At 43.5% G+C, this 26286-nt stretch overlaps 1 protein-coding gene across 2 annotated transcripts in view; it reads right to left on the bottom strand.

Moving 5' to 3' along the window:
- LOC147024570 (cytochrome P450 2J2-like) overlaps window positions 1–26286 on the bottom strand; it is an 87067-nt gene that overhangs the window by 19966 nt on the left and 40815 nt on the right. For both annotated transcript variants that reach the window (XM_085884617.1, XM_085884616.1), the window contains exons 4-8: window positions 21591–21740; window positions 20053–20213; window positions 4798–4971; window positions 1402–1543; window positions 1086–1273 (exon numbers count right to left, since the gene is read on the bottom strand). In XM_085884617.1, the coding sequence (XP_085740743.1) occupies window positions 1086–1273; window positions 1402–1543; window positions 4798–4971; window positions 20053–20213; window positions 21591–21740 (815 nt within the window). The remainder of the gene's footprint in view (window positions 1–1085; window positions 1274–1401; window positions 1544–4797; window positions 4972–20052; window positions 20214–21590; window positions 21741–26286) is intronic.

Raw genomic sequence — 26286 nt, 5'->3', positions numbered from 1 at the left:
GAAGTCTTTCTTATGACTCGGCCAGGGTTTGAACCATCGACCTCCCAAAATCAGAGCAGACTCTAAGTCTAGCCTACCTAAACCGTTCCTCTTTTCTCCTGCCTGTGGAACAAATTGGGAGAGAAAAATGTTCGAGAGAGCTATGAGAGAGATAAATGAACTCTTGTAGGGCAACGTTACTGCCGGTTGTTCACGCGTAAGCTCTGATGCCAGATCAAGATAAGTGTTTTTTGGGTGTTGTGTTGTGTATTTTTGTTGTCATGATTTGTGTCAGGAGTTGTGGGTTTTGTATCTACAAAGGTTGCAGTTGTATTACTTTATCGGAAGAGGCAGGGTGAGGCCCAACGTTTAAGTCAAGCATTTAAGTCGGCTAACACCATTGGGATATGGTGGGGGCAAAGGGTACAATTAATCACGTACTGTTGTAAGGAAGTGTGAAGAAATTGCCCACTTGAGGATAGTTATTACGAGTTTGAAGAAATGGATAGATAATTTGCAGAAAGTAGTATAATGTGAACATTTTGTAGAGAATAGTTGGTTATGGTTGTGGAGTGAGGTTGCTGAGTAGATTGGAAGGGGTGAGGGTGCAGCACATGCAGGCAGTGGTGAGGGTGCAGCACATGCAGGCAGTGGTGAGGGTGCAGCACATGCAGGCAGTGGTGAGGGTGCAGCACATGCAGGCAGTGGTGAGGGTGCAGCACATGCAGGCAACGGTGGGAGTGCGGCAAATGCAGGCAGTGGTGGAGGTGGGGGTGCGGTGAGTGCAGGTGGTGGTGTGGGTGGGGGTGCGGTGAGTGCAGGCAGTGGTGGGGGTGGGGGTTCGGCGAGTGCAGGCAGTGGTGGGGGTGGGGGTGCGTTTTGTCCGAACATCTGGGTTTCGTCCGAACACCAGGTTTCATCCGAACACATCCATAACTTTTTGAGATATCCTGTTCACAGACAAACAAGCAAACAGACCAACAGGGATGAAAACATAGCCTCCATCCACCTTCGGTGGCAGAAGTAATAAGTCACATGGTGTACCGAGTTGCAATGACATGCAAAACGGTGCAAATGCCTTCAAGCAGAGACACTGTAAACACTACCTTTGGAACATGATAATTGTTGATGGTGATGTCGTGGGTGGTATAATGTCCAACACCAAATGGGATTATGTTCGATACTCGTTGGACTTCATGCAGAACGGCTTCAACGTATGGCATGCAAGAACGCAAGTCCATTCTCGGCAAAGCATCGGTACCTGCTACCTTGTTGATTTCCTTCCAACATTTTTCTGTAATGGCAAAAAAGTGCCTTTTTCTCGCAAAACAACAAAATATTTTGAATACCACAGCAAACAATTTTATATCAACAACATGTAAATTATTGAGATCAAATATTTCGTCATACTATGTATGCTACCTTGGACATCAGGGAAGGCCATCATGTAGAGAAATGCCCATCGAAGTGTCAACGCTGTTGTTTCTGTGCCAGCAATAAACAAGTCATTCACCACTGTGATCAGATTTCTCTCATTGAAGATTTCTTCAGAATTCTTGGATTCCTGATAACAAATTAAAAAGTGAAAAAAAAAAATGCTTTCTATTTATTCACAAGCCTCTCATTTCCTCAGTGACTATTTTTAGTACTACACTTTTGACAATCTTTTTACGTGTTATATTTTTACAAAGTCGGTGGTTTCCTCTAAATTTTGTACAAACATTAGAAAAAAAATAGACATGGGGATGCAATATAACATACATTAGCAGAAGACGTGAGATTTCAGTGTGCTCTGTCTGGAGATAGAGCAATCACAAGATCACAATGAAGGCTGCAATTATGGGGGATTGTGACAGACATGTTTAAGATAATGAAGGGTGCAAACAAAATAAATGCAGAAGAGCTTTTCAACAGAATGGACAGTGACAGATTCTTAGAAAAAAGAAGGGGAGGGTTTGCAAGGCAGTGTCTTCCACATGGATGGGTGATTACAAACACGCATAGAGTTGGTGATGTCTGTTTGAAATGAAATGAAATTTAGTCGATAGTTTGAATCAATGTGGTATTGATAAAGCACAGACATAATTGGAAAAATCGGCTCCTCCAGTGTTCAACTTCCTTGAATATTTCTCAAACTGACAAATCGATTTACATGTTGTTTGTAAAAGAATGACGAAACACAAAATTGCTCACAAGTTAATTTTTACACCCCTCTTTTACGAGCACCTTGATTTTGAGTCGGAGTAGTAGTAGTAGTAGTAGTAGTAGTAGTAGTAGTAGTAGTAGTAGTAGTAGTCATAGTTGCAGCACCTTCAGCATTGGATGTAATGGTGCTTTATTGGTGAGAAGATTAATTTGGCACCCTCGAGGTTATGGGTTCAACTCTAGCTGAAGGCAGAAGTATGAAGGATTTGGATTCTAAGCTTAAGTAAATGGAGTTTGTTTCAAAATAATTACCATGTCACGATTAGATTATTGGAAAAACTCATCTGTTTCATTAACATGTTTCAGGGTGGCAATAATCTGCCTGTGCCTGTGACCCGACTTGGTTTGTTCTGCAAGTGATACGTGCCCACTTACTGTTGATGATTCTTACTACCTTTCCAGTTACAAAAGGTTATTATTCGTGAAAAAGGTGTCTTTACGATTTTTCTGCATTTTCTGAAAGCACCATGGACCTGAAGACTTGGGACTTTTGTCCTCCTGCACAGGTACCGACAGCGTCACAATCCATGACACAGTGAACTAATGACTCAGCAGGCCCGACCCAGCCATCTATTGACCTCTGGCTCACAGCCAGCGGAGACATGAACATCACTGCCAAGGTAAGTGAATCTCTCTGTGACCTCAACATTCTCACCACAAACAGGTACAGACAGGGTAACAGCATTCATGATGTCATTGAAAGCCTGGATCTTAGTTTTGACCCAGGAAACCCATAATCCCAGCAGCTGCGACTCCTCATTCAGAACCTTGAGGGTCCCCAAAGGGATATCTAAAGTCTCCGCAAAGATGACTGCATCATCTGCGAAATCAAGGTCAGAGATCTTGACATTCCCAAATGATGTACCACAGCTTGATCTCTCCGGCATCCTCCCCATAATCCAGTGCAGACAAGCGCTGAAAAGTGTGGGGGCCAGTACACACCCCTGACGAACTCCAGTAACAACTGGAAATAAGTCAGAGATGGTATCACCACATCTCACAGCACTCTCAGTGCCAGAGTTTAGTTCAGACATCAGATTGATCAGTTTTGGTGGCACCCCATGAAGACCAAGAATCCTCCAGGGGGCATCCTGATTCACTAACATCGAATACTTTACAAAGAACAACATAGGCTGCAAGCAGTCCATGCTGAAACTCTCGTCTGCATTCGGTTAGGACCCGAAGAGCAAGGATACGTGGTTAATCGTTGACCTCTTTGGTGTAAAGCCTGACTGCTCTGGACACTGTTGCTCAAACAGTTGGTGGTGAACCCTATCAAGAATTATCCGAGCAAAGACCTTTCCCGGCAGTGAGAGCAGCATCACCCCTCGGTAGTTGTTGCAGTCTTCGTGATCACCCTTCCCTTTCCAGAGTGGGACAACAAGGCCCCTCTTCCAGTCAGTGAGGATGATGCCTGTGTTTCAGAAAGAGCACAGAACTGCATGCAATAACATGAGTACAGAATTTCCACCAGCCTTGAGAAGTTCAGCATGGATGCCACAGATCCCAGGAGCTTTACCCCATTTCAACTGGTTCACCACAGTCTGTTTCCACAAATAAAGGTGGACCACAGGTGACTGGAGGGTCAGCAATAGGGATAGCAACACCCCTGACATCCAACTCGACAGCTGGTGAATCAGCCTGGTACAGCCACTCAAAGTAACCGGCCCAGCGGGCCTTAACTTCGGACTCCTCTGTCAAGAGCCCAACACCCTCTGCACTAACTGCAGTACACCGAGGGATGGGCTTGGAGGAACGCAATGCACAAATTCTCCTGTAAGCAGGATGAAAATCACTTGACCACAGGTGATGCTCTACCCCCTCACAGATTCCTCGCACATAGGCCTCCTTGTCCAACCTCAGTGCACGTACAGTTTTATTCCTCAGCTCCCTGAACAGCTCAGCTCTGCCATTCAGCCTGGCCCTACGACTCTAGTCAATGGTATCCAGTGTCCCTTGAGAGACAAAATTCTTCTTTGCCCGATGGTGCATTCCAAGACATCTCCTGGCAACATCAAGGACGGTAGTCATGAAGGCACTCCACAACTCTTAAGGATCACCAAAAGCACCCAGACCCCCCCCAAATCTCTACTCAGCCTGTTCACAAACTCCTCAGCTACCCTCTCATTCTTGAGCTTGCCAACATCCAGCTTCGGCTGGGATGGTACCATTCTCCTGGATTTAAGCTGCAACTTCAGAGTTGGCACCTGATGAGGATGCAACCAATTACTGGCACAATGACACTTTACCAGGCCTTGACCAAAACTGGTGTCAAACGGGAGCGGGGAAGGGGGGGGGGTAAACATGGACCGAGAGATTCCTAAACCATGCAAAGCACTAAATTGGGACAATCCACCCCTCAACAGTACTATGAAGTAAGACTTCACACCGACCATAATTCACCGAAAACCAGGGAGAGAAAGCAATTTCCTAATATAACCACAAATCTCGAAGGTGCTGATGCCTTAATTCTACATCCTACCCCATCCTCTTCCCAATGCCCCCCCGCCCCCACCTCCTTCATTAACATAACATATTATTAAATGCTTGAAAACAATTTCAATAAATAGTGGTGTCATGCAACATTTATCCCATTCTTGATAGTGTCCTCACTTCATCAATTTTGTCAAGGTATGCGTCGATGAGATCACGTGGCTTCGCTTGCTGTCGTGACTTTTTGTGTTCTCGAATCTCCTCCTTCACAAAGGCCTCCAGCTCTTTCTGGTTTCTGAAGATTTCTTGTTGAGGTCCAGGTAATTTCATGATGAAAGGAAAAATGTTACACATCTGTGGATAAACAAGGAATAAAATATGTTGAAAGACAATAGGTTCCTTGACAGCAGAAAAATCCCACAATACATTAAAATGAAAAATGCAAGACAAATTTCAAAATCTGAACATTGCAACATCTGGTCATCATCAAATTATTGTTTATTACTGTATATCTGAAATTCCTATAAGAGTGGGGTTTTAAAAGTTTTTAACCCAACATAACCACACGAAACATGCCTGTTTAGGCCATTTGCTCTTCGAGCCTTCCTCGTATAATAAAACACCCCATTAATCAGTAACTGTGACTTTTGTGAATTTTTCAATTATTTTTGCAGAGGCAGCCAGCCATGTCATGACCATGATTGGCTGTGAAATCATAAGTGTTGTCATTTAGATTTTAGTCACTGGCAAGCTCGCACTTTTCTGATATCTTTGGCATATTTTATTACTCTCGTCAGAGAAGAGGGTATTGCATTTGGATCTTCGATTTTGCAAGTACTGTATATTGGTTAGTCTGGTCTGTTATTCTGCTTGCTTGTCTGTCAGTTGCCTAAAGGTCACAATTTAAATCCGATCTTCATGAAATTTAACTACCCGATGGAGGTAGTTACAAGGTAGAGGCCTTTTGTTGAGGTCAACAGGTCAAAAGGTTATGGTCACATGAATCATCAATTTTCATCAGATTGACTTCATATATATATATATAGATTTTTTTATTAAACAGGAATAAATCCTGCGTGTGGCTCGTGTAAAAAAATTCTGACTCAACCCAAGGACCTCGTCGCAATCGCGGCGACAGCCCACTGAGCTATTGAGTCTTCCGAATAAACTCAGTAATTTCTCGCACCAACACTTTACTACACGCCTATCATGCCTGCTGTCTTACCTGCCCGCTGGGCAGACCCAGTGTGTGTGTGTGTGTGTGTGTGTGTGTGTGTGTGTGTGTGTGTGTGTGTGTGTGTGTGTGTGTGTGTGTGTGTGTGTGTGTGTGTGTGTGTGTGTGTGTGTGTGTGTGTGTGTGTTAAATCTCATCTTGAAATTTAATAAACATGAATAAATTCCTGCGTGGGGCAAATGTGAAAAATTGAATCAACCCGGGACTCAATCCCAAGGGCCTCATTGCTGCAGCAGTGACAGCCCACTGAGCTATTGTAGTCGAAAGGTCAAGGTCACATCAATCATCAATTTTCATCAAATTGACTCTATATTGTAGCGTCAACGGCTCAACTAACGTCGACCTCATTGCAGCGGGAGGTCAAAGTCCCGCGATGTCCCAAGCGGCTCAACTGAGAACGCGTTCTGAGAAGGACCTGAGAAGGAACACCCGGAATCGGAGTTCTCCGAAAGGTATGGGTCCCTTATAAGACCATGAACCATCAATAAATCAACCACGTGGGACAGGGTTATTTGCCGAACTTCAAAATACCTAGAGGCCCACGTGGCGATCTACCGAGGATTCACACCCTCGGCAGGATCTGCGCGATCCGGGCCGTTACCGAGCTGGATCTGAGCCGTACTCCGAGCGGAGAGCTCAGAATCCTGCCGGGCCGATCGCACAATTTACCATTTCCCAATTTCCCAACACGCACCGCGTTAAACCAATGAAGAAAACACGGAAACGAGCTGATACATTTAACTAATGGGTATTTATTTACACTAATAGGGGGAACTAGGGAAGCACGAAAGGGCAGAGTTATCACGACTAAGAGGAATGCAAGTATGTACAAGGCACTTAAACAATTCTACTTGAAGATGGGGCCTCAGACAGACAGACACACACACACACACACACACACACACACACACACACACACACACACACACACACACACACACACACACACACACACACACACACACACACACACACACACACACACACACACACACGGATACCCCGAAAGGAAAATGGATCTTCCCGCCTCGTGCGGCTTGGCCGAGATGAGCGAACCAGACCGGGGTCGAGATGTGACCAGCGTCGACAGATTCGTTCTGCACTCATCCCGACAACCACGTTCTCCTTTTCTCCTCGATCGCGCCACAACCTTATTCACACTTGTCCAGGGGGGAAGGGGACGGCTCCTCCCTCCCCGCTCTCCCTCACTGGATAGTTTTGGCATGCAAATCCGCTCATCACCTCAGTTATTGGCCAAAACGGGCGCCAATTATTTTGATTGGCTCAGGGTATGGTGACGTCACGTGGACCGCCTTTCCCACTGTGGTGGGGTCTGATTGGCTGAGCGGCAGCCACCTCACTCGTTGCATGCTGATTGGTCAAGGGTCACCACGACGCTCCTCAATGAACTCCGCCCACCACGGGCGCCATGGCGTCGGCAAGAGCGAGATGAAGGTGAGGGTGATGCTGGTTTTGTTGTCGTTGTAAGGTGTGTAAAAATGTAAAAGAAAACCCTAACTATCAAAATAACTCTGCAGCATATGAACATTTAATTCCCATTAGACTATGGACGGGACCCTAACTGGAAACACTTACTGATACAAGCCGGTAGGCTGTGATGGGTCGCCGAGCATGGAAATTATAAGATATAGAGCAAAATGGATGTCATATAGCGGATAGGGAATCACCTTAAGATTATGCATATCAAATCTCATCCAGTTCCATCTACTGATAACTACTCGGTATCCATTTGAATGAAAAGTACTGAAAATGTGGTTTGAAATCGGAAATCCCCAAAGTTCGAGGGAGTGCTGTGAGTGAACAAAGAGCTAAATCGAAAATCCGGCTCAATCGTTTGTGCACAATGTATTCCAGACGATTAGTGTGAATTTTCATGCCCATCCGACCATAACCCAAGGAGGAATAGCATTTGGTGCGAAGGCACCTGTAGCTCTCGCATTTTATCGATTTTTGCACGAATTGACCTTTGACCCCTGACCTAAGCGAAATCAGTCAATATGTCCTGAGGCAAAGTTGTAGTATTTATTGAGTACCTTGAACCTGCAAAGTTTCATTCGTATCGATGCACTCACCTGGTCGCTAGGGGGCCTTCAATTTTCGCCAATTTTCGCGCATACCCTAATTGTAGGGGGCACTGCGGGTACAGTATTCCATATATCACAAAAAACGGAATCTGTTTGATAGAGCATCACCTGTTGATCATTCGTGCCAAATTTCATAACCCTACGTCGGATAATGGCTTTCGGAATTGATTTCGCGTGAACGGTACCGATTTTGAAGGTTTTTCGGTTGTTGCTAAGGAACCAAAGCGTCCCTAGCAACCATCACAATTTCCAAAGCACGAGGTCAAAAGATGTACCTACCACTCGAGTTTGGTCAAAATATGCCCACCTTTACTACCAATTATGCTGATGACAAACGAACAAACATCCAAACAAACATCCAAACAAACATCCAAACAAACATCCAAACAAACAGACAGAATTAATGACAATAAGGGTCACCTATTTCGGTGACCCAATTACTGACAATAAGGGTCACCTATTTCGGCGACCCAATAACTGATCTATGGGAACCTAAATGTTGAGTGTTCATGGCTTCCAGATTCGCAACACTATCGTAATATGTAACCCCCCCACAAATGTAACAATATATTGTAGCTATTGTTTATGCAAGTTGTGTTTTGAGTTCCTGTGGCGTTTGGGCACCTTATTCACATTCTTGCACCTCCACATTCTTTCTGCCATACTGTTTTGCCCGTGCTGAATGAAATAACTGATCGGCTCCATTTTTGATGTTTTCTCTTTAATACCCGAGCCTTGGATATAAGTAAGCTGAATCTCAATTTATTGTTGAACCTCTTGAAGTAACTTGAGGCAAAATATTGTATTGTTTGGATGCAAAACGTATTATGGTCAGTTTCGTGTAAAGCATACAGCAAGTTCATTATGCCACCATAAGTAACGCCATGTACTGAATGGCTGTATTTTTCCTTTTCAGTTTTTATGTGAATTAAAGACACGCTTTTGAAACCAAGACAAATCACATGACCTCTGAGGATTATCAACATTAAGTATGATTATATATATATATATATATATATATATATATATATATATATATTGTTATGGCCATGGGTTCCGAGTGTATTATGAGGGGCTTAATCCCCGTTTCTCTTCGGAAGAGCCGGACCTGGAGCCACCGCTCACAATTAACTTCGTGACATGGTGGGTTGCCTTACAACCATGAACGCCAATCAGTTAACCACGAATTCCAGTGTCCATAGTCTAATTTTGCCGTTTAACTAGAGTTCACGTGGCTTCCTGAATGGGGAGCGTGCCCTCGGCAAAGCACCAATCTTATCTTGTTTAGATATTAATTAGGGTGGCCGAGCATTTACCACTGGTACGTGCCGACTATGACAGGTCAATTAGTTTAGAAATTACCTCCCAGTCTATCTAGGTTCGGACTATGCTGGATCAATGAAAGGAAAGGACAAACACGGACAGGTTGAAACGTCAACAAGGAATTTATTAATAAAGGAAATAAATAAATAAACAGAAGAACTTTTTATTTCCTTGTGGTGAAAATAAGATAATTCAAGTCAATCAAAATAATCTCAAGCAAATAAAGAATTAATCAGGCATTAATAGAAAAACAGACAAAAAGCAGATACTTATCCCTATGCCTTACTGAACAATTAAACACGAGACAAGGGTACCCAGCAGATCATTCAGGGGGGAAGAGAAATCTGTTCTCACTCACCACGGTGGAAGTCGTCACACTTCAAATAAAACATCCTGAAATATGTGAGCGTGCTTTGGTCCGTTGCCAGCACCCTGCCTTGCCGTGCACCCACTCGCAAACAGGCTTGAACACCAATCGACGTCATGTCGTCACCCCCAGGAACTAGGGATGCCAAGAATCAGGTACGCCAAGAGCAGGTCTCGAGCAGAACCAGCATTAATAGTCCAACCGTCACCCACCATCAGGAGCCACCAGGAGCCGCAACCAATGGACAGCTGCAAGGAGCTGTAAGGCGCTCTGAGGCACTGTGAGGGGCTGAGGCGATGTGAGAAGCTGTAAGGCTCTGAGGTGCTGTGAGAAGCTGTAAGGGGCTGAGGCACTGTGAGGCTGTCACCAGCCATCAGAGCTGTAATGCCGCAAGGCCGTCACGAACAGTCATAAACTCAACTGTCACCAGCTCACCAACCATCTGAATGGAACTGACTGGAGCTGAAAATAGCCGTTGCCCAGCTGTCACAAAAATTGCCCTCTCGTCCTTTTTATAGGCGGCCAGTCTGGGCGGAGCCTCAAGCAGACTTCAGCCAAATCCACCTTGCCTATTGGCGCATCATTGCACATGACAAACCGCCCATCTCGCGATCATTCCTTCCTTACCAGAGCGAGAAGCAATCCCAAAATCAGCACAGGCCCGGCATAGGATGCCATGCTTGTGACGCTGGACGAATGGCAGAAAGCAGCCGTTTGCCAGAATTACCGAGCGAAAACGTGAAGCGCTCATAAAAGGTCAACAAAAACCATCCACAGAGCTGCTAAACGGGGCATTAAACATCGATGGAAAAAGGTGGGCGTCAACGTCAGTGAAAGAAGTGGGTGTCAAATGTCGATGGAAAATAGGTGGGTGAGGTAAATGATCCACAGCCGTATTTGACCATCAGAATAACTGCTCAGGAAAACCCCTCGGTGTGCTTAATAAAATGTCAAATCTATGGTGTAAATAAATCGTCCACCGAAAAGCCAATGTGTCCTGATGGAAAGGGGGTAGATGAGCCTCCATTGGGCTAACGACTATCTCGCGTGCATGAATGTGTCGTAAAGAGAAAAAGGCCATCCCATAAGAAAGGGAATCGTTTCTATACCCTTCTCAACGCATCAAAGTTAGAATCCCACCAGGCATGGGGATCGGTATATCTTGGACATGCATTTAGGGAGATAACTGTCTGAGGACCTAAATGTTTGTATGCATTCGTCGGATCCGATTCTGAAATACATAACTATATATATATATATATATATATATATATATATATATATATATATATATATATATATATATATATATATATATATATATATATATGTAAACAGATGTTTGGTACTACAGAATTTTTATATGGACACAAACACACACGACAGAATAGTGACTGAAGCTTTTCGTGCTGCACTCTTCAGGGTAAAAATCGCAGCAAGTGAAGAAGGAAATAAAGGCACGTGCCTTTTCGTACGTCTCAATAAGGTCAACACTGATTGGTTCAACCGTAATGACATTACGGTTAATCTGAACGCCCATTGGTCGGCTCATCATCTTCACCTCGAGCTCCCATTGGCTGGAGCAAAGTTCGTCGATGACTGACGTTTGCAACCGCATCCTGGAGAGAGGGGGGATGGGTTTCCATTCACCATTTGTTACCGTACTTCCCTTGATCTTTCCATGCTGAAAGAGACACAGAGATCGTACAAATTCCTTTTGACGACATAGTATTGGATCGGTGGTAAGAAGGAAGGTTGCTTCCAACATACGTAAATGAAACGAGCTCCGACCTCGGCTCAATATCCTGAACATATATGCATTGTACTGGTCTGCACAGAGAGGGTTGGCAACCAGGTGCTGTGCAATGGCAGAGGAAGCAGATACAGTGGCCGGTGGTTGCTAGATATTTCTCCATGCTCGCACTGGTTGTGTTCTAACCCCCACAATCTTTCTTCGAATCACCAAGGGAACGTGTTGTTTGATCCGATCAGCCAATCTTAGTGTTGTGCGGCCCACGTACCGAGCTTCACATCATCATCTTTCTGTCTTCTGTCTCTGCTTCGTGGTTAAGGATTCCTTCACATTTGCAGAATCAATTAGAGCTAAAACACCGACAAGTGAGGACAACATCATGGCATCCTTTGATATTAAAAGCTTGTTCACGAATGTACCATTGACGGAGACGATTGAGATATGCGCACGTTTGCTGTATCACACCGATCTGGAACAACCGATGATCGCGGAACATGTCTTCGTGGAATTAATGAACACAGCAACAGGGGAGGTGGAATTCAGTTTTGACAACATGATGTATGTTCAAACGGACGGTGTGGCCATGGGTTCTCCATTAGGCCCAGCTCTTGCAAATATCTTTGTCGGCTATCATGAAATGCAGAAACTGAGTGGTCGGCAAGGGGTCCATTCCCCCATCGTATACTATCGGTATGTTGATGATATTTTTGCTTTGTTTGAGTCTCGGACGGCATGTGACAATTCCCAGGCATGGTTCAATACTCTCCATCCAGCGTTGAAGTTGACCACGGAGATGGAATCGTCAAACACGTTACTGTATTTGAACATGTTGGTTGATAGATCCAACCTTGGTTTCACAACATCCGTCTACGGGAAGCCGACTTTCACAGGGCAGTATACTCGGTGGGACTCCGACAGCTCCACGAGAAACAAAATTGCCTTGATCAATATCCTGGTTAACAGAGCACAGAGGATTTGTTCACCTTGTAATCTTCCTGCTGAAATTGACAAAATCACGAATATACTCGGTTAGAATGGTTATCCTGAGCATATAGTTAAGAGATACGTGGACAATTTTCTAAACACGACAAAAGATTGGTCCGGACAAATGTCCAGTCTATATCAGGATGCCCTGGAAAGGGCAATCATCATGAAGGTTTGAAGTACAAATCAAACATATTGTGTCCAACACGTTTCTGGCTGTACAACTCCAAGTAATCTTTACCTCTCGCTGTTTGCTGACGTCAGTCAACAAGGATGTGCTACCCACCTCACAAACCAGCAGTTATTGATGAGTTTAAGTGTCGATGTGAAGCTCAGTACGTGGGCCGCAGAACACTAAGATTGGCTGATCGGATCAAACAACACGTCCCCTTGGCGATTCGAAGAAAGATTGTGATGGTTAGAACACAACCAGTGCGAGCATGTAGAAATATCCAGCAACCACCGGCCACTGTACCTGCTTCATCTGCCATTGCACAGCACCTGGTTGCCAACCCTCTCTGTGCAGACCAGTACAATGCAGATACGTTCAGGATATTGAGCCGAGGTCGGAGCTCGTTTCATTTACGTATGTTGGAAGCAACCTTCCTTCTTAACACCGATCCAATATTATGTCGTCAAAAGGAATTTGTACGATCTCTGTGTCTCTTTCAGCATGGAAAGATCAAGGGAAGTACGGTAACAAATGGTGAATGGACCTTCGGGGAAACCCATCCCCCCTCTCTCCAGGATGTGGTTGCAAACGTCAATCATTAACAAACTCTGCTCCAGCCAATGGGAGCTCGAGGTGAAGATGATGAGCCGACCAATGAGTGTTCGGATTAACCATGACGTCATTACAGTCGAACCAATCAGTGCCGACCTTATTGAGACTTACGTATGAAGCACGTGCCTTCATTTCCTCCTTCACTTGCTGCAATTTTTACCCTGAAGAGTGCAGGATGAAAAGCTTCAGTCACTATTATGTCGTGTTTGTGTGTATATATATATATATATATATATATATATATATATATATATATATATATATATATATATATATATATATATATATATATATATATATATATATATATATATATATATATGTACACACTGTACAGAGAACCATGACTATGTCTATTAATGGAATATCTCTTTGACATTTCGACCTTTAGACAGTTTAGTACCCCTTTAGACCCCTTCGACCCATGTTCTTCATTGTGCGGCCTACGAGCCACGGGCGGGCCCTGGTGGCCGAAATTTCGGCCCCTGAAACGCGGCCGATAATACAGAAATGTAAAAACACCTCATCATAAACCGCCATTAATGCTATCAATTTGACTCAATGGGTTCAAATGAGTTTTCCAATGCGATGCATAAAAGTAACGTAACTACATCAGACGATGGCAGTAAGCCAACAATTATGCTTGCAGCCCAGTAATCACAATGGGAAATAAAATAAAATAAAAAGAGTACGTGGAGGCTGGGCCTAATAGCAGACATTTTGGACTCTTGCCTGCATTGTGGCGGCTTTCACATTGATGTCTTATCGGTAAAGTTTGTCCACTTCTAAAAGAATCGTGAGAATCACTGCCTTCCACCATTTACTACCCATTTAGACTCTCTGACCATATAGATCTAAATATCTCTCTCTGAAAGGATTGTCTGGAACACCCCCCCTCCCCCCAACCCCTCCCCCTCCCCACCAGTGACTTTCTCAACAATCCTCATGAAGAAATTCCTTCATTCAAGCTTCTGGGTCTCATTATCTGCCATGATATTTCCTGGGAAAGTCACATTTCCAAGCCGGCCTCCAAAGCCAGTCACCGATTGAGCATCCTCTCTCGTGCAAAGTCCTTCCTTGGCACACCTGAACTCCTAACCACAAACAAAGCTTTTGTCCACAGCCTGATGGAGTACTGCTCTCCACTCCTGGCTGGTACTCCTGCCTCTCACCTTTCTCGGCTTCACGCTGTGGAAACCAAGGCATTTAGGATCATTGGTATCTCCAGAGAGAAGGCTGAGTCTTTGGGTCTCTCACTCTCTCACGGCAGGCAGGTCGGTGGTCTTTCGGTCTTCTACCATTTCCTCTCCAGCCTCGCCCTCCTCTGCTCTGCCCGAGATGTGTCCCTCCCCCCATATTTCCACAGGGCACTCAAGGTCCGCCAACAACCCTCTTCTGGTAAAACTACCAAAATCAAGAATCACTCCTCACCTTTTCATTCCTCTTTTTTCCTACCCTTTGGAACAAACTCCTACACTCTCTTTAATCCTACTCTTCCCTCCAGGTCTTCAAAACAGCTGTTCACCACCATCTCTTATCTTCCCGCATTCAAAACCATGATCTTTTCTACCCCTGCTAATCCACGTCAAACCCACCTACTTCAAATTCCCTGCTTTCCTTCCTGAAAATCCCTGTCGTGCAAGGACCTAAAAGTCCCTGTTGTGTCCATCTTGTTTACCCCGTGTACCCTGCCTCATCCCTCTCCTTTCCACAGATCTCATGTCTCTGTTACCCACTGTTTTTTTTCCTTCCCTCTCCCACCCCTCTTGTCTCCTGCTCCCCTTGTGCATTTCTGTGTTAGCTCTCATACGAGCCTCGACAGTGGATACAAAAACAAAGCTCGATCTGCTCCCAAGCACTACCTCCACCAGGGGAATATAAAGGGCTGTGCGTTCCATACATTAGGTTCGCTCCGTTCTCTGGCTGTGTGTTCTTGGGGTTACGTTGTGGTGAACAAGGGAGCTTAATAGAGCGAGCAGAATGGAGCCCACGGAGTGAAGTGTGGAACAAGCGGAAGAGCCAGACACCAGACCACTCACCAATCACCGCATCTCCCTCCAACCACACAGCTTAGACAACCTCAGTTTTCTCCCCCTCCTTCACTTCCCCCTCCTCAATGACTGGCTTTGCGTTGGTCTGTCAACCATGCATGGTAAAAAGTGGTCGCCTATGCCTGTCGAGTACAGGCATTTTAGCAGAAATATTTTGTCAACCTCCCACAAATTGCAACAAAAGCAAACTCAACAGATTTAGATTCCTGGATATGTCCTCAGTGACAGAAAAAAAGTCCAAAGGGATCCTCCGGGGGGAAAGTCCTGAAATCATACAAATGCAATATGGCAACCACCCGGCTTTGGGGAAAATGAGAAAATTGTAAAGATTGATATTTTAATATGTAAATTTATGTTTTTCTGAATTCTAATTGTTTTTAGTTATGGTCAGTATATTGATATATAAGAATAATTATAAAAAAGTGAAATGTATTGAGGGTAAAATAAAAAAATTATAGCTTTTTTGTCCAAAAATGTCAATTTTTTGTCCCAAAAAAAAAAATATTTACCTGACACTGATTTTGGCTCCTGGACAAAAAAAAGAAACGTTGAAGACACAATATGAAATCAATTCTATGGCAATACAATATAATTATGTAAATCATTTAAACATGACAAAATTCACAATTCCACTCGGGGCAATCACATTTGCCTGACGAAGGTTTCGAAATGAAAATGAAAATTCGCATTAAACTCAGAAACTACATCCATTATAAACTTATTATACATGTTGAGAAAAATCAAGCGTATTAAAGTTAGAACTCGACAATGTCGTCATCATCCTCATCATTGTCACATGGAGTGTTTGTGCAGCCAGAGCCCCTGCAGTTTCCACAAGCTGGAGTGCACTCAATGTTGTGCTTCTTGCATGTGCATCTCATGGTGCTACATTCAGCCTGGCAATTGCACCTAATGACACGTAACATCTTTTCAGGAGCTGGAGCTATTGATGTCTGAAGTGGCACAAAACCCTCGTCACACTTCTGCCAACCCCAGTCTGTGGAAGAAGTATGCAATCTGACGTCTTGAAACGAATCAAAGACCACCTTCAGAAGCATGTCGAGTCTGCAAAGACATCTTCTAGAACTTCAGCGCTCTGGGTTCAGTATATGGACATGCTAGACATTCTACGCAAATACATCCAGGCAGAGCACACTGGGAACAGGGCACTACATCTACAGGCCATCCAGGAAATGCTGCCTTACCTGACAGCCTCGGGCCACAACCTGTATGCCAAATCTGTGAGGGTGTATCTGCAGCAGATGTCCAACCTCAAAACTCAACATCCCAATGTCCAACAACGTTTTGATGAGGGGTTCCATGTGGTTTGACGAAGTGATCGCCTGTGGGCCGGTCTTTCATCTGACCTGATCATCGAACAAGTTCTGATGAGAAGTTTGAAGACCAGCGGGGGGCTCACAAGAGGGCGAGGAATGACAGACCAACAACGGCTGGTATGGCTACTACCAATGCCTGCCTGTGCAGAAATAAACCAGGCAATGCAGGAGCTCACAGGTGTGAACTACAACACTGGAGAGCAGAAGAAGGACATGACCAAGGCAAGACAATCTCGTGACTGGAAGGACACACTATCAGCTCTTCAGTATTTACAGGAACGGAATCCATTTAGTAGTGATCCACGTCTGAGGAACATTGCCACTGGAGTTCATGCACACTCCACCGTCAACGTCGATACAGCACATGCTGTAGGAGCCAAAATATTGAAATCTATGGATGGGAAAACACCTGCCGAGTACACATTTAAGAGGAAAGACCAAGTTGTCACTCTCGGCATGAAGTCATCTGTCAAGATCAATGGAGAGCAAGTCCAGGTTGACCCACAACTCCTCTTCCAGAGACTGATCACTGTTGCACAGACAGCAGAAGAACTGGAGTCGGCCTTCAAATATGAACTGTGCAGCTATCCATCAGCCCTCTCTGATTCCTTTCTTCAGCTCCGAGAAGCACACAAGCCAGTCTTTGCTGATGCCATCTGGGATCTTCTTGGATCCAATGTCCCAGCCGATATCCTCAATGATGGGCAACAGTATGTTTTGTATGGCGGGGCACTTGTTCAACGCATTCCATGGTCTCGTAGATCTAGATACAGAGACATATGCCACCAGTACACTGATTATGTAACGAAGAAGTACGGAGATGCCATAGTCGTGTTTGATGGTTATGAGAGTACCAACACGAAGGACATGACACACCAGAGACGGTCTAAAGGGAATGCTGGCACTACTGTGACATTTACAGCTGACATGCATCTCACAATGAAGAAGGAACAGTTTCTTGCCAATAGGCAGAATAAACAGCGATTCATTTTTATGTTGAGTGAAGAGCTTCAGAAGAACTGTGAGACACACCATGCCTCAGGGGATGCTGATCTCCTGATTGTACTGAAGGCCGTGCAGTCTGCTACTGTCACCAACACTGTGTTAGTTGGTGATGACACAGACCTCCTCGTCCTCCTATGCTACCATGCAAGCTTAGAATCCCATGACCTCTTCTTTTGTCCCGAGCCAAAGAAGAACATGAAGAAGCCTCGCATCTGGAACATCAAGGCTACAAAGAAAATGATTGGTACAGACATATGCAAGCACATACTGTTTCTACATGCAGTTCTTGGGTGCGACACGACATCTCGTCTTCATGGGATTGGAAAGGGAGCTTCCCTCAAAAAGTTAAAAGCAAACAACACATTCCGTGAGCAGGCCAAGGTTTTTGATACATATCCAGCTTCCGTATGTGATGTGGCAGATGCAGGAGAAAAAAACATTGGTGATAATCTACAACGGAAAGTCAACTGACACCCTGGACACCCTCCGGTATCAGCGGTACTGGGACAAGGTGGCTTCGAGCTTCTCTCACGTGCAACCACAGACGTTACCACCAACATCAGAAGCAACAAAGTATCACAGCCTGCGCGTGTATCTGCAAGTCCAAGAATGGAAGGGATGTGCAGATGAACTTCTTCCGACAGACTGGGGTTGGCAGAAGTGTGACAGGGTTTTGTGCCACTTCAGACATCAATAGTTCCACCTCCTGAAAAGATGTTACGTGTCATTAGGTGCAACTGCCAGGCTGAATGTAGCACCATGAGATGCCCATGCAAGAAGCACAACATTGACTGCACTCCAGCTTGTGGAAACTGCAGGGGCTCTGGCTGCACAAACACTCCATGTGACAATGATGAGGATGATGTGAACATTGTCGAGTTCTAACTTTAATACACTTCATTTTTCTCAACATGTATAGTAAGTTTATAATGGATGTAGTTTCTGAGTTTAATGCGAATTTTCATTTTCAGTTCGAAACCTTCGTCAGGCAGATGTGATTGCCCCGAGTAGAATTGTGAATTTTGTCATGTTTCAATGATTTACATAATTATATTGTATTGCCATCGACTTTATTTCATCTTGTGTCTTCAACATTTCTTATTTTTTTTGGTCCAGGAGCCAAAATCAGTATCAGGTAAATATATTTTTTTCGGGACAAAAAAATTGACATTTTTGACAAAAAAGCTATAATTTTTTTATTTTACCCTCAATACATTTCACTTTTTTATAATTATTCTTGTATATCAATATACTGACCATAACTAGAAACAATTACAATGCAGAAAAACATATATTTACATTTTAAAATATCAATCTTTACAATTTTCTCATTTTCCCCGAAGCCGCGTAGCAGCCATATTGCATTTGTATGATTTCAGGACTTTCCCCCTGGAGGATCCCTTTGGACTTTTATTCTGTCACTGAGGACATATCCAGGAATCAAAATCTGTTGAGTTTGCTTTTGTTGCAATTTGTGGGAGGTCATCCGACATTTTGACTGTAACTAGTCTGCCTCTCTGCCTCTCTGCCTCTCTGCCTCTCTGCCTCTCTGCCTCTCTGCCTCTCTGCCTCTCTCTCTCTCTTTTTTCTCATTTTTGCAGGGAATGCTTCTGATGGCACCTGTTTTGTTTGTGCAGTTAAGATTGTGGAAGTTTAATATCAGTATAACTCTGCACTGTCTCTTGTTTCTAAATAATTGCATTTCTTTTACCACACCTCACCAATCCTTGCTTTCCCTGCTGCACATATTTTCTTTTGTATTACTTCTCTTGCTTATTGTCCACATACCTTTCCTCACCCTTGCTGTAAATAAACTTATGTATTCTTGTGAATGTACCCAGTTTGTATTTTGTGTGTTTGTGAATGTACACGCAGTGTTAGCCGGGAAGTTCTACCTCAGGCAATTTACTCTTGTTAGCCAGCGCACACTCACTGTATTGCTCGGCAGTGAGCACACGAAACTTGCTTGGCGAAGCCGTCCAAAGGTAAGGTACCCATGCGAAGTAGGGACACCCTGCCAGGATTGGCAGTACCAATCAGAGTTCGTGGTTGCTTAACAACCCACTGGGTGGCGGAGTATCTGAAGCTGGTGACCTCAGGACTGGGTGTTTGAGAGGAACTCGAGTGCTTCCCCTCGTGGCGAACCTCGAACCCCGGGCGATAACAATATTTATCATCATTAAACCTTTTCATTCATTGCCTTCTACAACTCATCTCAATTGTTTGCCAACTGTACCCTGATCTCTTGCTTTCTTGATCACACACACACTCAACCAACCACATAGAATTCCCATTGATAAAGTATGCAGTAGAAGCAGACTTAAGAATGAAAGATCAGTTTGAAGTTTAGATCACAATTGAAGTTTAGATCACAATTCCATGTGAGTGTTTATTGCATAGGTAATTGATGATTGCAATTAACTAAACTGAGAAGTCAATGAGTTCTGTTAAAAAACGTTGCATAAAGCTTGATGCTCACACAGATCACATACCATTGCAAGAAAATTTCCTTGGAGTTCCATGATTCTTGCCATCAATTGCAGCATTTTCTTGAACATTTCATCATGGTATTTAAAACGGTGTCCAAACACCAGGCAACAAATTACATTACTGGCAGCATTGTGTATTGACAGATGAGGGTCAAATCGCTCTCCTGCAAAAGATACATTGTCGATTCAAGGCAAGTATTTAAAAAACAAAGAATAAAAATCGAATTTCTGGGCACATTACTCACCAATATGGTATTGAAACATGTATGGGAACGAATGGCAAGATCCCCACCCCCCTCACCGTGTATATTTGTGCTCATACAAATACTGTCACATCTGCATATGTACTTTGTGAATGAGCGTGCGTGGGCCAGTTAAAACAGATGTCGATTCGGATGCCACGGGTCCCACGGATCTCGTTCACACTTCTTCCGTACCTTCCATTTATTATTATTTTATTCAGAATAAGCTGCTACCCTGTTGCCCTCCCCTCAGTGAGGACACAAGAGAGGGAGCCATTTTCCTACCAGCACAAAGTGGCAACCAGGGAGTGGTTTTGTTCTATTCATTTCTTCCTCAGATTTCGATTTCATATTTTGCTCTCCCCTCCTTTCACTTTCATTCTCTTTCATGTCATAAGACCCGTGGCAATAGAGTGGGTATTAAGCTGCTGCCCATGCTTTATATCCATCCTGCATCGAGATTCTGACAGCTTTGTATCTCTTGTGTGAGTGTTTTAAATTATCCTTATTAGTCCAATTAGTTCACCTGGACCTTATTTCGGTGAGCTTATGCAATCGAGCAGTGTCCGTAGGTAAGACAGTGAGTGAGTGAGTCCGTAAACACTTCAGTCATTATCACTTGAACCAAACAAACAATTTTGATGAAATTTGGCCACAAGCTTTATAACTGATGCATAATGAAGGTGTATTGGCCAAATCAAAATCTGCACTCATTAACAGGTTGAAATCAGGCCAAAATACAAAATTCCTGCCCCAACTTGCAGGGGGCATTGTATCAGCAGCACAGCCATGCCCTCAGCCAAAAGCATAACCTGTAACCTGTAAAACATGTACCACTGTAATCAGCATTGAGAAGGCTTCCATTCAACCAATCATGTGACCAGATTCTGCACTGAACAAAATTTAGATATTTGATGATGTCATAGGCTGTTGCTCCTGAACCAAGTGAGCTTCATGACCAGTGGTCCTATTTTTATAAAGTTGTTTGGATCAGTTGGCCTTCTTGCTCTGTCTTGGTGGAAGAGTCACGGCAGAAAGGAACTGTTGTTTTGTGCACTGACGGGGAAGCCATGTGATCTTTTGTGTGCATTGCATGAATCAACAATAATCAGATCCCTCAGAAATCTTGGAGCAGAAAAGTCACTTGGTACGACCATGGTCTCATTACAATATTGTTTCTGTAAAGGCCTGCTTAAATGAATGCAAGATGTAAAAAATTATGATTATGAATAAATAAGCAGAAAAACAAAAGGAAGAAATTACCTTGACCTAAAAATTTCCAAATTCAGATGTTCCTACCTTTCTGAGGGAATGTCTCCATGAGGTGCTGAGCCTCTTGCAAGATATAATCTTCCAATACGGTTCGGCCTAAGCCAAAGTTGCGCATCGTATGGAGAGCAAAGCGACGTTGCTGCTTCCAAGCTTCTCCGTAAGGTGCGCTCACAATACCTGAAAGGTTTTCCATAGTTTTAGATGCTGTGTACATCAGGGAAGACATCCAACTTTTGCAACAAAATTTCCAAATAGGATCACGTAACAGGCCACCTGACTCTTTTCACCATAAATGATCTTTAAGGCAGCGGGTTGATCTTCAATAATCATAATTGTGTTTCAACGCTGTGTAAAACTGCATGGAATTTTCGCAAATTGTGTAATATTCAACTTCTTTGAACAGCAAAGTTTTCAGCAAAAGCAAAATCAAAAACTTTGAACTGCATTGCAAAGGAACAACTTCCACTTCTCAAGTAGGATCTAGCCAGTCCGAACTCAAGTAAGATGTAGGCTCCAATCAATGTGAGGTTGTACTGATGAAATATGTGAACCTGACATCACTTCCTCCTCCATATGTCATTAGAAGCCATTAAGATTAAGGAAGATGGCATTTCATAAGCCAAATATGATAAGCCAACAAATCAGAGAAAACCCCCCACTCTCACGTGTATAATAATGTAAATGGACTTTGGTCCAAGACTTTGGGCAAATAATTTGGGCAACATAGCGAGGAATTATTTTTCGTTTCACACCTTGGATTGGGAGACTGCCGAACAATTACGGTGCAAGCACAAGCATCATTGGGCATTCCACTCTCAGTCTCACAATAAATGAAGCAATTATGTGAATAACATGAGGAAATGGTTACCTTGCTGAAATTACGTGGGCAGATAATGCTATATTGTCCCTGAGAAATGTGCAAATGACTCATGTATGGCATTTCAGATATCAGTTAATGATAATGATTTACGTGGAGGTGAAAGTATGGTGACAACATCGGAGTGTGAAAGTAGAGCAATACCATAACAACTAGAAGGGCACTTGGTGGAGCACATACCTCTGCCATGCAATGCTTGATCCACAAGAACATATCAGGCCCAATACATTTTTGAAATATCATGCGATATATCGTTTTTAGCTCAAATTCTCAATGGTGAAGAATCACTTTAAAAGTTAAAAATATATATTTTGTCACCTTACAGCCTGAAATTAAATTGCATTAAGTTAGACTTTTCCCACCTTTATTTATTTACACATCGGAACCCACAACTTCCGAGTGAAAAACAAATTCTACAAGTTCCAGAAAATTAATGAAAACTACAAACTCGAATATCTTTCGTAAGATAACTACAAACTCAAAATTTGTAAGATAAGTGTCCACCCCCCTTATAATAGCAATTGTAAATTAGCTTAGGTGTAACCAATCACCTTCAAAATCACACACCAAGTTAATTGGCCTCCACCTGTGTAAAATTGTAGTGATTCTGATTATATCAGAGTAAAATCAGCTGTTCCTGTAGGTTTCCTCTGCTGGGTAGTGCATTTCACAGCAAAAACTCAACCATGAGAACCAAGGAGCTATCAAAAGACCTATGGGATAATGTTGTGGAAAGGCACAGATCAGGGAATAGGTATAAAAATATTTCAAAGACCTTGAGTATCCCTTGGAGCACAGTCAAGACAATCATTAAGAAGTGGAAGGCATATGGAACCACCAAGACCCTGCCTAGATCAGGCTGTCCCTCCAAACTGGATGACCATGCAAGGAGGACATTGATCAGAGAGGCCACCAAGAGGCCAATGGCAACTATGAAAGAGCTACAGACCTTTATTGAAAAGACTGGTCACTGTGTGCATGTGACAACAATATCCCAAACACTCCACAAATCTGGCCTGCATGGTAGGTTGGCAAGAAAGAAGCCATAACTCAAAAAACCCACCTTTAGTCCCATTTGAGGTATGCAAGAAACCACTCCAGAGATTCTGAAGCCAAGTGGCAAAAACTATTGTGGCCTGACAAAACCAAGATGGAACTTTTCGGCCAAAATGCAAAACGTTATGTTTGGCATAAACCCAACACAGCACATCACCCAAACAGCAGCATCCCTACTGTGAAGCATGGTGGTGGCAGCATCATGCTATGGGGATGTTTCTCATCAGCAGGGAAATGGGATACTACTCATAATAGAAAGGAAAATGGATGGAGCTAAATTCAGAAAAATCCTTGAGGAAAACCCACTTCCCTCTGTAAGAAAGCTGAAATTGGGACAGAAGTTCACCTTTCAGCATGATAGCGACCAGAAGCACACAGACAAAGCGACACTGGAGTGGCTAATGAACAAAAAAGATAAATGCCCTTGAGTGGCCCAGGCAGAGCCTCGACCTAAATCCAATCAGAAATCTGTGTCATGACTTGAAGATTGCTGTCCATCAACACTCCCCACACAATTTGACAGAGCTTGAACAGTCTCATACTGTTCATATTGAAGAATTGGCAAATATTGCCCAATCAATGTGTGCAAAGTTGGTATAGACCTGTCCCAACAGACTCACAGCTGTAATTGCTGTCAAAGGTGCTTCCACCAAGTATTAACTCAGACTGGTGGACACTTATCCAAACAAGATGTCTATCGCCATCTCAGATACCTGGAAATATACATGCGATGTCTATCGTCATCTCAGATACTTGGAATTTTTTACAATATAAAGATATATACTGAATATATATATATATATATTTATATAATATGCCTGGTGTTGGCTTAATGGTTAGGGTGGTGGGCTTGGGATCCTTGGATCCTGAGTACAAATCACACTCAGCTGTTGAATTAATACCAAGTGGGGTTGACTGCCTGCCATCCTTACAAGGTCGGTAAAATGAGTGCCAGCTTACTGGTATCCTATGTCGAAGTGGCGACCCATCCAGGATTGTGCCCAACAGCCAAGGAGACTGCTTAGGCAGCACCAACGCTCTGCACAGAGCATGGTCCCAATGAATGGACAGATAATATATGTATATATATATATATATATATATATATATATATATATATATATATATATATATATATATATATATATATATATATATGTTGAGATCCAGGTGAGGTCCACAGCGATTAAGGTCAAGCTTTGTTCATCACCGATCTTGGGAGAGAAGGTTTTATTTCACATCAGACATATGCATATGGAGACAACAGGCTTTGAACACAATAGTCCACCCAGCCTAATCCTCTGGTGAGCTGTCTTTCGGCACTGCCTTATATTCAGTTTACTGCGACCTTTGAATGACTGTGTGTCAAAGAGGATTTATTACCATCCATTAATTTATTGCATTCTCCTGTCAGTACTGCTGATAAGAGAGCACAGAAAGTGCAGAAACAACACCCTTGATTGCTTAAAGAATTTTAAAAGGTAGCCTCCTACATGTTGTTGGGCCTTAACAGTTCTGGGCAGTAGTCCAACAGATTCCAGGTAGCTCAGCTGCCCGATTAGCAAGGTCATTCAAACGGTCGACAAGGCCAGCTGTGTTGTAACAATGTCAAAACAAGTTTCTTGACAGTGCACAGATAAACTAATGGGAAGATTTATCCTTTCCCTCTTTCCAATTGAAACTCAAGAGTTTTAACCAAACACTAGTAGACATGTTTGGTTGCTGTTAGAGTACATACAATCCCCGACATATATATATATATATATGTTGTTGCAGCCACGGGTACCGAGACACCAGCTTGTCACTCAGGGCGATTTATCCCCAGTTGTCCTCGGAAGAGCCAGACCTGGGACCACACATCTTGTTTCTGGCGCTGGTCAGACACCCACACGCTCACTCGCTCACTTCCTCTCTCACTCGCTTCTTGCCTCGCATGCTTCATCTCTCACTTTCTTTCTCTCTTTTGCGCGCTTACACACTCGCTTCTTCCATCATGCGCTTACGCACTCGCTTCACGCGCATTCTCTCTCGCTTACTTCTCCTTCTGTAAGGACCCCCAATTCCTTTTATATCTGCGGCCCGTCTCGGTGGGCGCAGAGTCCCCCCAAGCTCACCCCACCCCACTTGCGCACCGTTACCATGACAACCCATGTGCTCGAAAAAAGGCAGGCATCGGCGCTCGTGAAAAATATGTGCATAAACGTTGCTGAGGAAAAATAAGGCGGGCGCCCGCGAAAGAAATGTGTGCAAACGTGTCTGTCGTAAAGAAAAAAAAGCTTCCCATAAGAGAGGGGATCTATTCTTTACCCGTCTCAACGCATCACATTTAATATCCCATTAGACATGGGGATGGGGCTAATATGAACATGCATTTAAGGAAATAACTGTCTGAGGACCTGGATGTGTGGATGCATTCATCAGACTGGATTCTGAAATCCATAACAATATATATATATATATATATATATATATATATATATATATATATATATATATATATATATATATATATATATATATATATATATATATATTGTCGTAGCTTCCGGATCAACGCCGAAACCCAGCTCCAGGTGTTTTTAACACACCATAAACCAGTCAATCCCTCTGTCCACACGCTACAGGGTCGATCGCCGAATTGTCGATGTACCTAATTATTCGTGCAGACAGAGATACCAGGAGTGTATACCTCGACGGGGCCTGCACGAAAACGAGCCGCTTAAGCAGCTCGTTCCGCATGCAATTGCCGAGCAGTTTTATATCGCCAAGTCCCGTCGGACCAGATGTACA

This window comes from Eptatretus burgeri, chromosome 6, assembly GCF_056783735.1.
Source record: "Eptatretus burgeri isolate ZD-2024b chromosome 6, Ebu_testis_v1, whole genome shotgun sequence".
NCBI classification, from domain to species: domain Eukaryota; kingdom Metazoa; phylum Chordata; class Myxini; order Myxiniformes; family Myxinidae; genus Eptatretus; species Eptatretus burgeri.
Note: the sequence above shows the minus strand (reverse complement) of the source record. Positions and strands in the feature narration are given on the sequence as shown.